The sequence below is a fragment of the Echeneis naucrates genome, chromosome 24 (assembly GCF_900963305.1).
Source record: "Echeneis naucrates chromosome 24, fEcheNa1.1, whole genome shotgun sequence".
NCBI classification, from domain to species: domain Eukaryota; kingdom Metazoa; phylum Chordata; class Actinopteri; order Carangiformes; family Echeneidae; genus Echeneis; species Echeneis naucrates.
Window position 1 is genome coordinate 9,643,856 of NC_042534.1, and position 15,075 is coordinate 9,658,930.

A 15,075-nucleotide genomic window follows, 5' to 3' on the forward strand; every position below is an offset into this window, starting at 1 on the left:
TACGTAAGGCAAATGGTGTCCTTGGCACACAGAACGGACAAGTTCAGTGACTGCAGCCATTTCAAGTGCGTCTTATCAAGGCCTCTATCAGTGGCTGCTGGGTCTCCACGGGAGCACAACTTGGCATGGAGAAGTATGGGCATTTGAAATGATGTGTGTGTGTGTGTGTGTGTGTGAGAGAGAGAGAGAGCGTATACCTGCAACTCAGCAAAAAACTTTCCTGGTGTGTGAATGGCTGTTCCCTTGGCTGTAATTATAGCTCGGTGCTCGAAGGACAGCAATGATTACTAATGCTGTCAAGGGCAAGGTGAAAGGACTCCGATATAACTGTGTGTACGAACTATCTTTATCCATGTTTACTGAGGAAATTTAAATTTTATTGTTTATCATCAACCCCCCGCAACCCAGAAATAGATTAGCAGTGGAAAATGAACGTTTATCATTAATCTTTAAAACATTTTGGAGCTGTTGGAGGTAAGACTAGCATCTCTAGAGCTCACTAATGAACACAATCATATCTGACTGGTCTATATGTTTCTGCTTTTGGACCTGTTAAAAAAAAAAAAAAAAAAAAAAAAAAAAAAAACATATTTATTTATCTAACCAGTTGATGTTTCCAGCAAGAATCGGAAATCCCATGTTGAAAATCAGAACTATCATAATAACATTTCAAGGTTTAAAGACTATCTGACTACTATAGACCCACCTTTTTTGAATTTGTTTTCAATGAATAACAACACAAATAGTAAACACGTTATTCTGCACACTTTAACGGTTTTACTCTTTTGAATTTAAATTGCCACATTTGTCACATCTTGCAGACGGATCTTAATGTTCAATTGCATGTGTGTGCGTACATATTCATTGGGGACTGCGCATGTTTGTGTGTATTCTGCAGGTGATAAAGAGCCTTCATCTGGACAGCATTTCATCAGTTATGTACGTATGTATAGAATCATAAACTTTTCTTTATGAGGCTGTTTATCATTCTTTATGTCTAGCCTTTATGTATGACCTTGCTCCACAGAAGGAGCCAGCCATTCTTTTAGTGGGTAAGAAAATATGTGGAGAGGAAGAACAACACACAAACGCACGCACACACACACACACACACACACACACACACACACACACGTGCACATATGCACACACATAAGAAAACCATGTCCAGACTCCATCTCCTCTTAACCCCTTTTCCTTGTTCTTTGACCCGGCTTTGTCCTACAACCCTTAAAGACAACACTGGTAGTGCTATTATTCAGGTTACATAAGGGCCCTCCAATAAGATCTGTGCTTTCACCTCATAAACTCAGAATGTAATATAGTCCAGGGAAAGTCTAGTACTAAGGCCACGATGTTCTCATCAGCCTCACAACGCCATAAATCAAAGAATGAAAAATCCCATGCACTATATCAAGACTTTATGACTGCTTCCCTGTGCTGCCACCTCACTCGTCTCTTTGCCCTTTGACTTTGCCTGTTTTCTATACAGTTTATCTTTGTGAAAAAAACAACATATAGGCACTAACAAGATGATGTAACAGCCCAATCTAAAGATTTGGCCCTTTCTCTACATACAGCAGGCAGGATAACAACGCTGCAACTTAAAATGGTACAGATGTATTTGTCATTGCTGTATCCAAAAATCCTCTTTTGGGAAAAGCCACCACCACTTCAGCACTACATCAACCCAACAATAACAAATCTATCAGAAAGCTAATTGAGCATTACTTCAGTATTATGATTTGATTTCATATTAACATCCAATCGTATTAAGTTGAGCCATAATAACTTGGGCCTGAGTTAAAGCAACTGGCTCTTCAGTATGACCGTTGGATTTATGTGAAGACATTTTAAAAGGCGTTTTTAGAAACTTTAGAATATTGGCATGGTAAGTGACTACCATACTGCACAGCGCCTGGTAAGGATATCAATAAGCTTTACAATCAAAATGAAATCATGGCATCCTCAAAAAACAGCACTTACAGAGTAATGTATGCATTTAGTTACTCTGTTCATCCAATTGCACATGGCCCTCTAGCCTGGTTACCCCGTTTGTACTTGGTCTTCATCCCTTCCTGTCCTCCACCAGCTCCCTTTGGTGCAATGCTCTACTGCTAACAGCCTAAGTGATGCCCCACATATGTCATAGCATCCTAAAGTAATGAAATGAGGGGAAAGTGGTAGTGCATCGATGGGGGCAATGATCACATAGAATGAGGTGGAAGCAGAAATTAAGAGACATGGAAAAATATATTTGAAAGATGAAAAGATAAACAGAGAGAATGAGAGTGCAAAATAGTCTTACATAAACCATTTCATTTTATGTCAGGGACAAGACGTGCTTATTGACACCAAGGTCACTGCTCTTTCCTTTCCTTTTCTTTTTCCCGCTCTTGTTCCGAGATCACAAAAAATGGTCTCAAAATAAATGAGCAAAAGGGAAAGCCACAGCCCATAAGACAGAGAAACGGTGCGCTATGATTCAAGCAGCCCAAATGGAATCCAAGCACCCAGTGTATCTTCCATGAGAGATAAAGCCTCAGAAATACCATAAACAGAGAGCGCGTGAGTGAATCAGAGGGGGGCCAGAATTGAAACATTAATTTTGAACAGGAAACTGAACCGAGTGGTAAGTTTGGGATTTCATGACTGGGATATTGACCCTCAGCTGCTTTCATGTTTGCAACCACTTTTGTCCTCTTGGGCCATGCTCTGGCTTCTTTCATCTTTAAATCCTGAGGAGCAATGAGACAAGGCCTCTCAACCCTGACTTTATAACAAAACACCAACATTCATGGTAATCCTCTGCGCACAACTGACGCAAGTTTTCTTGGAAATAAAAAAAAAGCTGTCCCCTCCATGGAATTTTTTTTGTACATTTCCAGCATTATTTCTCTTCCTCTCTCCCCATTTTTCTCTCATCTCTATGAAGACAGAGCTGTCACAGAGCTGTATTTACTCACCACAGGGACTATTATGAGATTTGTTTCATGCTCTTTTGTTTTGACACTAAACTTCACCTCATGTCAAAGTGAGATAGTTAGAACTGCCCAAAATTTTCACATTGTATGAGCACAGTTTGACTAAAATGGCCAAAGGTTAAAACATTGGATCCCACTGCAAAATACACTCACAGACTAGGTTCATCATCTTTCTGGTGTTTGGGGTTAAACTGATTGATTGATTACCTCATCTGGCAGAAATGTAAACTTTCTCTTGCATGATAAAAGTGGATATCTAAATAAACAAGGCCTCACACACGTGTATTGAAAGTTGCTCCATGTGTTGTTCTTATTCTTTATCTTAAGACAGATTTACTCATGCTGGCATTAACTATCTAGCGCTAAACACAACGTTTAGCCATGGCTAACAGTATAGTGCCAAAAAACTGCATCTTTAGGATGCCCCTTGATTTCATAGGAAGTAACAGCAGAATAGGTTTGAGCCTACTGCAGCACAATAGAATGCAGTTTGCGTTAACAAAGCACAGTCACAATAGCTTGTTGTTGTATTCCACTAATGCTGTGAGTAAGCATATTGTCCATTTGGAAACAGATGAGATCAACTTTGAGTTCAACTCCAGATTGTGTGCCATAAGCCTTAAACCCTCTGTGCACAAAGGTTTCAACAGAGCTGAGTACGTGAATGGGATATTAAAAAAAAAAAAAAAGTTACAATGCACACTCAGGATGCTGCTGAGCCGCTGTGGTGCAGTTTTGGCTTTAGCTCTGGAACATCAAGATGGAAGAGGGGATTAGCCGGGTTCTCAGGGTAGATTAGAGCAACAATAATTCCAAATTCCCCCACAAAAAGACAAAGAATAAGAAGGGTAGCTGCTGCCTTTTTTTCTAGTGGGCCAAGGTCTGGGGAAAAGCAGAGGGAGGGGCGAGAGGTGGAGCATGAGGGAAAGAGGTATTGATGCCGGTGGATCTCCTGAGGTGTAGAAACTGATACAGCTTTTTTTATTCCTCCCTTCTCCGCCTTAGAAATGTTGATTACACAGGGACTATATATCCTGCTCAGTTTGAAACGTCCCAAAGAACCTGCAACTTTTCTCTCTTCAGATCCCCCCCCAGGTTGTTGTAATCAAGATTGGATGAAACGCTACAAAGCTATTTAACCCGTCACAATAATGCGGGAAACTGCAGCCAAGATATGAAGTGCTATGCTCATACACCTTGTTTTTGTCCTTCGGCAGAATAAGAGCCTCTGTGATCCTGCAGTAGCAGTGGAAACAAATGCACTGTGGACATTTTGGGATGAGTATAAATACAGCACATCTAATGAGAGCAAAGAGGAGAGATCATGCAAGAAAACCAATTCCAAGTTTATTACTCCAACCGCATTCTTCCACTGCCAGAGTTCTTGGCTTTGGAACAAAAGCATGGTGAAGGATTAGCAGTTTTCCATTGCTGAGTGTATGCTAAACATTCGTAGCTTTGAACCACCTTCCAGCTCTATGGAAAAGTTCCCTCATTTATATGCTGCTGAAATTCCTTTAAATCAGATGAGAGCAACAACAATAAAGATGGCTGTGGCTTATGGCAGGGAAATATCAATGTTGTGAAGGACACAAGAAAGGATTTTAATAGAGAAACCAATACAAACTGGCTTCACACGAATGCTAAGCTGGCAATCCACTATCGTTTCATTACTAAGGACAGAATCTGAAAGACTCCAGGGCTCCGACTTTGGGCACTTACATGGAGAGTAAGGGAATAGACGATGAGGTCTTTAACGAGGAGAAAAGAAAGTTTTGAGCCTATTAGCTGAACTACTGAAAATAGCACAAACAGAAGTTTGGAGAAAGAGGAATTCTTCCCTGGTATTAGTATAGTATGCACAACAAGGCAACAACTTGGAAGTGGACTTTTGGCTCCCTGTGCAGCTCTTTGTATCAAATATAATTGGAGCTTGTGGGTTGTTTCTCTTAATTCTTTCTTATCCCCACTGCTGGTGAAGAACTATTATGACAGTAATGCAATTCAGGGAAAATTCCACTGAAGCTTGTTTCAAAGGTTGTGCTATTTTTTTTGGCAAGCGAGAAGAGGCATTGAGTGACCTGCAAGGGCAGCAATTCTGCAATGAATCAAAGAATATGTCAGAGAGTCTATTAGTCATTTTGTAGGCTTCATTTTGCGGTGTTACACCAGAGTTTTATTCTGAAATGTGTTTCTAATATTGATCAAAATTTTGGTGGAACACCGTCAACTTACAGTTTTTAGAAAATCATTTTCCATCACAGTTCACAGTTAAGATTTCAACAGCTGCGTGGGAGATGACTGGAGCCCAGAGTTCATGTTCTTGCCTCATAGACGTCAGCAAAGGTTTGCCAGTAAAACAGCGTGATCTTTGACACTCAGCTCATTAAGCATTAGCTCCGGCAGAGTTGAACTACCTGAGATCTGCTGCCACTCAGAAATGCCACTTCTCAGATAAGACTGAACCAAGAACCAAAGTCTGGAGTGCAAAGTCTGACATAAACATAATTCCTACAGCACAATACAGCGAAAAACGTCTTACAAATGATTTTCTAAGAAGACGACATCAGCAGCTAATACGCAATCATGAGGTGGGAGCTGTTCCAGTTCTACCGACACCTGACACAACTGAATTGCACTTGTGATCCTCTCACGGTCTCACTTGACTCAGTGTTCTCATTCAGCAGCTCAGATATGATGCATTAGCATCAGCACAGTGGATGGGAGCTTCGACCGGCAGGGCTCTGTTACTGCTGAGTGAGAACAAGAGAGGTGGATTTGTCACAGGTTGCGTCCCCCTGTTTCCTTTCTGTGGAGAGTGAAACAGGATAGCCAACTACAGTGGCACATATTTAAAACACCAATGACCCACTGATATTCTGAGCGAGGATGCGTTTTGTCTTTTTTTTTTTTTTTTTTTAACTTTGAGGGCAAAGGTATGGTATGGGTTAGGGGTTAGAGTCTTTTGCTCCAGCTGACTCTCACAAATGATTATCAGGATGAGCTCACCTCACTAACAAATGAGCTGAGAACTTTTCTGCATCCAAACAAATTTCTCAAAAAGCTCATATGCAGCTTTTCACCCACTATTTCGTGCCACTCCTGTCAGCAGAGATCCAATCAATAGTCAGCCACTTCTCACGGGCTGCAGGGGAGTAGATAAAAATCACTGTTCTTCTAGGACACGCTTGACTTCTCTCATCTCCTTGGATTTCTTCACCTGCCATCTTCTTTGCTTCACTTCCTGCCTTCCTTCCTTCCTTCCTCTCCTCTGCATGAATGAGATTTTGACACTGAACACAATTAGTACAGGAGAGGGTCAGTCCTTTCCAGTTGGTGTTTAAACCAGTGTTGAATGCACTGACTCATTAACTCCATCACCTTATCAGAACAGACCATATGGAAATGGCCAGTAAACATCTTAAGATAGGACTATGCTTTGGTAATATAGAATTAAAAAGGATGAGAAAGAAAGAAAGATTAAAAGACTTTAGGTGACATGATGAGAAGCAGCACACTAGATTATAGTTTGTATTGTTTATTGCAACTATTTTGTATTTCTTATTTGGTGTGAATAAAGTATTTAATGTGAAGTATAAAAGGGAAGAAGTCTCCAATTGTCAATTATGTAACACAGCATGAAATTGATGGTCCTGGAGTGAAAGTGTGAGGAAATTTTGCTACCATATCATCTACATCTGGGAGCTTATCTATGTGGAGTTAAAGGGGACAGAGGTAGAACGAAGTGAAGGTGGCAGGTGCATGTTGGTGTTCTGGCTGAAACAGGAAGTTAATTATTGTAGTTTGACCAGCGTATTTAACCTACTCATTAACACGGTCAGTGGAGTTTCGACAGTACCTGTGACACACACACCTCCCTGACCGCCGCCTTGGCTGCAGCTTGCGTCAAAATTCCTTGTCCTTGTCTGAGTCATAACCCAGTCAACTCAGAGTACAAAGAAAAAGTACAGATAAAGTATTATTCAGCATTGCGGTCATTATCTCGGGATTCATGTTGAACGCCCTTAAATCTACTTAGAAACTAAAAAGAACTCCTTATGACACCAGAACTTGCAATTTTTCTTCAGTGGAAAGTTTAAAGATATAAGCTCAAGTTGTAGCTCACAGGTATTAAAAATCCTGTTTATTTCCTCCAAATCCTTTAAATATAGCAACTGTAGTATTCCCAGGGCTGAATACTGAATACTTTATCATTCTAGAAGAGGGGTAATCTTGATATATTGTGTGTTTTTACTGTGTGGCCTGTTCTTCCTCATTTCTTTGTCTAAAAGCAAGGTAGACATGGCCACTGATAGAAATCTGGGAAAAGCTTTACCACTTCTAATCCCAGTCAGTATTTCATTGTTACCGTGTTCACAGAAATACTTTCATTGCATATGTGGCCTGTGTAACAAAAGTTCAGCTATGGGAAGAGATAAGATGTCAGAGCTATCAGCCACCAAAGGTTCATGTTCTTTTTGATTCGGTCTTTTAGATTGGTGGAAAGGCTGCGTTTGCATTAGCTTTACTTGTGCTCTGTGCGCTGTTCTGTACATGGTGCAATACAGGACGTCCTTATCAAGAAGATTTACATGCCTTTGATTTCAGGTCCTTTTCAGCCAGTGGAGCAGATGCTCCGACCTCATCTCTTCTGTCATCTAATAAAACCATCCCTTCATCTCTCATCTCAGCTCTCTCTCTCTCTCTCTGCTGTTTCCTCTGTTTCCTTCTCTCCCTTCAGCTCTGTTAAGTCCTAATTTCTCCTCTGCCGTTGTTATATTTCATATTTGTCTATATTTAATTATCTTTTCTTCCGTACACTCTATTTACTCCTGCTTGCAATCTCTTCCTCTGTTTCTCTATTTTCTCTGCTGTCATTTCCACACACACACACACACACACAAAAAAAAAAGCAGACGTCATAGATTTAGTACACTGATTTCACAATATAATAAGATCAGGGCCATAAAACTTGGTCTATATTTAGCTTTGCCTCTTATTAAATGCACCAATAGGGTGAAGGCCAAGCAAAGCACACGGTCAAGGCTCAGCTAAGCTAACTTCATATTTAATAGTGCTGATGTTTTGTATTTAGAAAGAAGGAACTTTGATTTTTAATAAGGAGGAGGAGAGGGTGCAATCTATCAGGGACTTTTTTGAAGTGAGAAAAAGTGTGTAAGAGGGTTGGGTAAATGTCCTTGCAGGAAGTCAGATAATGCAGATTTAATATTTTATGTATTTTGTGCCCTTTAATTTCAGCTCCTCTGGCCACAAACAACATTTTGCTGGCAAGTGAGGGTTTAGTGCAGAAGATAGGCCGTAAGCATGACAAAAGCTGAAGATTCATGGCATTTAGAACAAAATAACATACTTCAGCATTAGCAATGACATGAATAGAGGAGAGTAACAGGCTACATCTCAGAGAGAGACAAATATCCCCAGAGCTTTCCCATCTGTCTCTGAACACCTAAGACTCATCCAACACTGTCAGTCATCATCTGCTGTCTTATTCATCTTCACCTCCGCTAAAATGTGGAAGCGACCTGTCAGCATCAACAGCCCACTTTCTTAAGCCCAAGTCCGAGACACTTGCCAGACAGCGACTGACACAGTTCAATTTGATGGGCTGACAATTTTCATAATGGAGCTTTGCTCATTTGCATTGGAGTGAGGTCGTGGGTGGCTTCCCGACGATCAGAGCAGTGTGTTTAGCATGCAAGGGGAAATGTTTCTCTTAGTCGTGCATTTGTTGAACAAGTGTCACATTCTGGTAGTTTGAGGGCCTGAGTTGTGAAGGACAGAGTGTACCAGATATGGCACAGGATGTTGGGAACAGTGAAATATATGACGTCTGTGTAGTGAGCTTTGTCATGGAGTATTTGGCAATGGCGCACAAAGTCAAACACACAGTCCATATTTCATTTTTGCTCTTTCTTGTAAGTTTCCATTTTAATGTGATTTTCGTTCTTTTCTTTCTTTCTTTTGCAAAATCACATATCAAAATATGAACAGCTACTGTAGGTCACCCTGTTTAACTCCACGGTGACTTTGTATTGACTTCATAAACAGGCACACACTTGTGCTGTGAAGACGAGCCATGACTCACCGCTGAGCCCCCTCCTTTTTAACCCGTCAGGCTGCTCCCACCGCGCCACAACACCCATTAAATCCACACACACACATACACATGCATCGGTTGTCTCCACTGAGACATTAGTGACAGATCTATTGGCTGTGAGGGCAGGAGGTGGAATTGATGGAGCAATAGCGGGAGGCAGGTCAGCTAGGAAGAAGACCAGAGCAAAATGAAACAAAATGGAAAAACCTGAAGGGCTGTGGGGAAGAGAACAGTGCAGTAGACCACTACACAGTCTTGTTTTATATTCTGACACGCCTCTGTGTTGATTCTTAGGGCACACACACGACAGAGTGGCTTTGTCTTGCTGGGATGGTGATGACTCATTCTCTCCTGTCACGCATGGGGCTGGAGAAATACACACACACTCACCAGCAGGGAACCAAATGATGGGCATGATGATTGATAAGGTGTGGGACAGCTATTATAATTACAGTTGCATAACTAAGTGTGGTCATCGGCAGCAGCAGCTACACTGTGAGCATGTATGTGTGTTTGTGCGGTCTCCCTTTCCCTTTCACGCACTTGTATTAATTTTCTCATTGTTTCGCTTAATTTTGAACACAAAAGAAATAAACGTACAAATTCATCTGCTAACCACTGGTTAGCACCAGGAAAAATTTGGAAAAATACCCCAGTCGCTTTAATGTTTACGTTGCATAATGTATGTATGTATGTATGTATCGTGGCAGAGCTTAAAGAGGGAACATAGACAAATTCAACAATGTCTAGAGTCCTCTTAGTACCTAATTTGCTTCTTTGACCCCTTTCAATGGGCACTAATGGGAAACCAGAGGGAGGTCTGTAAAATGAGTCAAGTGTCCTTATAAAGTGTGTTAGTGGATGCACTCCCACCTGAAGAGAGGACATGATGGGATAAAAGGAGGGAGCTCCCACCCTGAATGTAATACATAATGAAGTAGGTCATATCCGTCTTGTTAAATGCTCATTCCTCATTTATCTTATAGAGTCCCAGTTTGAATGATTGCTTTTTGAGATAACCACTAGAACTGTTTGCTCCAGTATAGTTTAGGATATAAAGGCTTTTTCCATTTTTATTGAAGTGGGATTATTCTCATAGTTTTTTCCTTGATACCTAAAGACAATAACAATATGTCACAGTGTCCTAACCCTTCGAAATGTGACATCATGGCTAAAAAGATCAGGCTGTTTAACTTGTTTGAAAGCCTGTTTCTTTGTTCCTGATGCAGTAAAAAAAAGACGACTGGACTGTGAAAATAAGTTGTACTGAATTGTAATTATCAGTAAAAAATGCTGAGTCTATTATTCTCATCCTGCAGCTGTGTGTGTAGGTGACAAATGATCCTTGTGAGGAGCAGGAAGTTGTGCGTCACAGGGCTGATAGAGTAGAGATGTAATGACACTTAAAAGGTAGTGAGAGAAATGCATGCGAGGACACACACACTCACCCACTCTCTCTGTTTGTTTTTCCCCTTACCTTACAGCCCTTGCTCTTGTCATGGCCGCTAGTTTGCCCACTGGCTGGGCACGGCGAACATGGCTCATGGGGGTAGTACTGGCCGCCCTGCAAGCCAGTGTAGTGACAGCAGCCGTAAGGAGATGGGAAGTGTGTGTACCAGAGGTCGTCAGACAGCGGACACTTTGGACACGGGTGGAGGAGGCCTTTCCCCTGGGCCTTCTCCACGCTCACCTTGGGGTTCCGCATCCATCTTCTTACCTGCACAGGAAAGAGGTGCTTGTGTCAAAAGCAGTCGGTTTGCTCTCACATTCACTCTATTTCTTGTCTTTTTATTCACATATATTTATGAGCACTTGCACAGGTGGTCCACAGACACATGCACATATTCTGTCAACCCTGCCAGCTGCAACCTTTGATCAGAGAGAGGAGAGTTTTTTGTTTTCCCTAATTACATGTCAGTTTAAGTGGGGCACACACAAACCCACTTACACGCGCACACTCACACAAAGAGTGGTTCACTTCAAAGAAGTGCAGATTGTGTATCCACCCTGACACACACTGAACACATGATTGACGCACATTATAGCCATATGCATTTGTCACAACGTGTTGTTGAGATGACGCAAAGTAAAATTCTGATGGTACTTTCAAATTTGATGAGGAAGGAGAGCACAAGCTGTTGTGACAAATCTTGTGTAGCTGTAGATCTTAGCCTCTGACTTGTGCTAAGGTCAAACGCATTTTAGAGAAACTTGGAAAAAGTCAGCCTGTTGCTCAGTCCATATGTATGGCTATGATGAATCATCACAAATAACGCCCTGCGGCAATTTTTTCCTCCAATGGATAGATTACACAACCACCTGGTATCAACAATGAGTGAGACATTGTGTTTAATGTTTTTGTACTTCCAACACAGGCACAGGTTGGTGCATGAAAAGCACTTTGCACACTGTACTGAAATCACTGCTGCAGTGACTAAGATTTCCAAGCAAAGCATTGTCACTAACTGTAAAACCCAGGTTGTGTGCGTGGGTGTGTGGAGAGGAAGCAGCAACACTGACACAAAGAGAAGGAGGCAGAGTGACAGGGGGAGAAGGAGAGAGGCAACACTTTCAGGAGGAGCCTTGTGAAATCTCATCCTGCTGTGTGGCCCCTTACTTCTCAAGCACACACACCAGGGAACAGTAGCTTATGTGACTGAGCAGCATAGAGTCCAGACAGCTGTAACACACACACACACACACACACATACCTAAGTCAAAGGGTAGCCAGATAGCATGTCAAGGCATGTCGTGTCAAAAGCAAAACAGACTTGGAGGAAAATTCCAGCTGGTCAACAGAAAACACAAACCAGCCCCTGTCGGACTGACACAGAAGTCCAGGAGCACACAACTAAACTTAGAATAAAAACAGGAAGTATACATTTGATTGACATAATGCCCAATTACACTTTTTTTTTGGGGGGTGGGGGTGGGGGGGGTGGTTGCAATCAAATGCAATCACGAGAAATGTTTTGACAGTATCTTGTGGATCAAACGGGGTGCCGTCATGCCTCTTGTTCGACATGTCACCCCACAAATGAAAGTCATAGCAGATGTCATTGTAAAGCTTCACTCGACAATCATTCACCTCAGGCAAAAGATTTGCACAAGTCATGTTGTGCTCAGAGCGGCAGCGATATGCTTTCTTTCTTTTGGCCCTGGACCTGTGCTCTCACCATTATGTGATTAGGCTTATTTAGACACAAACAGAGAGACAAATAAAACCCTGAACAGCAGCAGGCATTAATTCTGGGTGCATGCACTAAAGCAAATCTGGGAGGTTTGTGATTTTCCGGCACGGAGGGAAAGCTGGATTTATACAGAAATATGCTAAACAAAGGTGAGAGAGAGAAATAGATAGATTGATAGATAGATAGATGTTTTTTTTCTATATTCAGGCTGTTCACTCAGTGATTGGTATTAAAATCCCAGGAGAGACTCGCGGCAGCAGAATGTGCCTGTGGGAGTGCATGTGTGTTTGTGTGTGGGTGTGAACACAGCACAATATGCCACATTTACCAGGCGAGTCACCAGTGATCCACACCATACTGTAACACCATCTGAGCCGCATGCACACACACACACACACCCCCACACTTCAGCTGACCATACTGAGAGCAACAACATATGGTGGCGATGACACTTCGAGATGAGAAAAGTTTGCACCCAGCCACCTACAGTGAAGACGCATTTACACATACTGTACAAGACTGTTGATTGCTGCCAATTGCTTTTCATCCTGGATTCTGCTCACTCCCTGAGGCTGAAAATGTGTTAACTGAACCTGCGCAATAAAACCTTAATTTATTATCTGATTTATTTTGTTATTAGTGTTCTGCCATATCCTCCGAGCAATACAGTGATTAGTGAGTGAGTGCATCAATCCACTTCTTTTCTACAGGCTGGAGGTAATGTTAGTCATTTCCTTCCCATCATACCCTGCAGTCCCATTGCTCTGTGTTTTCATTTGATCTCATGTAAATCAGGAGAAAACCATTCCGATTCAAGGAAGCAGAAGTCGAACAGTTTGTGACGCTCTGTGTGTTTTGAGTGAGTGCAACAAACCCTAATGGAGATTTATTGAAATTAGATTCGAAGCCTAATCTCGCCAGTCCAACAAACTCTTTCTGATGCCAACAATTAATGTTATATTTCACATTTTCATTTATCATCACTGTGCTGTTTGATGCATTAACAGGGATACTTGTTCATCATCTTTCTTCTGAAAATCTCTATCTACCCTTTCAGCTAATTATTTTTATTCAGGCCTACCTATACATGTTGAGGGCACAATGATTGTGGGCTTGTCTAACAGGAACATTTTTGTCACCCCTGAAGAATGACAAACAATGGCTCCAATATCAAACTGGTTGCCATGCGTCACTTACAGGGTTTATTGTTTACTACCCTTGAACAATTTAAAAACGCAACCTCAGCTCAGTGGCATCACTTCCTCATCACACACACTTCAGGGAAGGCTTGTTGTTTGAAATGACTTTCATTGACTCTTCGAACGCCTTCTCTTGTATAATCCTAATTCTATGATCAAAAGCAATCAAAATAAACTATTTTATGAAGTTAATACACTGCTATTGATATATTTCGTTCCAAAACCTCCCCAGCTGCTTACAGGCCAGATTGTGGACTTCCTTGTTCATCTGTGATTGCATGCCAAATGTGTGTGTGTGTTCTTGTTTTGTTTTTGTGTTTTCTTGTTGATGATAAAATGGAAATGGTGCTGTGAAAAAGAATTTCCCCAAGGGGACAATAAAGTCCAAGTCTGAAGTCTGAAGTCAGCTAAGTAATATTTCTGTCTGAAGGATTTGATCGTTATTGACCAAATTAAATGTTATAATAGATTGAGATAATGAAGCTATTTGTTATAGCGTATTGATCTTTGTGAAGTGTACATTTTGAAACACTCAAACCTAATGCCTTCCAAGTGCCTTTGCGTGGTTCTTAAGCCCCTGCATTGTATTTTTGGAAAAGTTGACACATGCATTTGTTACACAAACAAGGAAACTATTTAATGCGTATCATCAACATTGCATAGGAAGTGATCCTTGTGACAGCACTGCAGCATAGCCCAGGATGTGCTGAGTAGATCCTGAACTACAGTGTAGCTCCCTGCCAGCTCAGTGATGTCATGATTTCTACACAACAAACACTTGTAGGTTCGGTAATGCAACAGCGTTTTGGTGCAAACACACATGCACAGAGAAACAGACCCACACGCGAAGCGAACACAGATACGCAGGGAGCCAAATCTTGTGCCTGATTAGTGCAGCTTAGCTCCCACAATGACATCATCTCTGGCATGCACACACAATCTCTCTCTCTCTCTCTCTCTCTCTCTCTCTCTCTCTCTCACACACACACGCGCGCAGACAGAGAGAGAGAGAGAAAGAGCGAGCGCTCCAGCTGTGACATCTCCTCTTTCAGCCAATATACCTCTCACTCTTTGTGTAAGTGCAGCTATAGACACACGCTGATAAATACATCTCTCCCAAAATGTGTGTCTTTGTGTTTGTGTGTGTCATCCAAACTCACCTTCCTCTTGACAAACTGGAATGCAGAGCACTTCTTAAAGGAAAAGGCAGTCTTCTCTCCCCCTCCTCCCATTCCTCCACCTCCTCCACCACCACCTCCTCCTCCATTCACCAGCTTCATGGCCGACACCGGCACTCCGCTAGCCTCTGTAGATCCCAGGATGACGGATGGACTGGCAGGGAGTGAAAAGACAGAGAGGGACATGAGTTGTTTAAGGCATGAGGAGAAGGTTGTGGCTACTGCTGGGACATGTGGAGGACAGTGAATAAGAGCGATGCTTCTGTGTGGCATAAAGAGGATGCGAGGAGGAGAGTGACAGTGAGAGTGAGAGGAGGTGGAGGAGGCAGATGGACCAAAATATCAGGGAGAGAGGCAGGACGCTGCAGTGAGAATGAGATGACTGGAACAACTATGTGTCAAGAT

The 15,075-nt window shown here is 41.9% G+C and overlaps 1 protein-coding gene across 1 annotated transcript in view; it reads right to left on the reverse strand.

The window, feature by feature from the left end:
* Positions 1–14,772, reverse strand: part of sgk1 (serum/glucocorticoid regulated kinase 1) — a 30,368-nt gene extending 15,596 nt beyond the window's left edge. The window contains exons 1-2 of the mRNA XM_029496262.1: positions 14,653–14,772; positions 10,580–10,819 (exon numbers count right to left, since the gene is read on the reverse strand). Coding sequence (XP_029352122.1) covers positions 10,580–10,819; positions 14,653–14,772 — 360 coding nt within the window. The remainder of the gene's footprint in view (positions 1–10,579; positions 10,820–14,652) is intronic.
* Between the last annotated feature and the right edge of the window lie 303 nt (positions 14,773–15,075).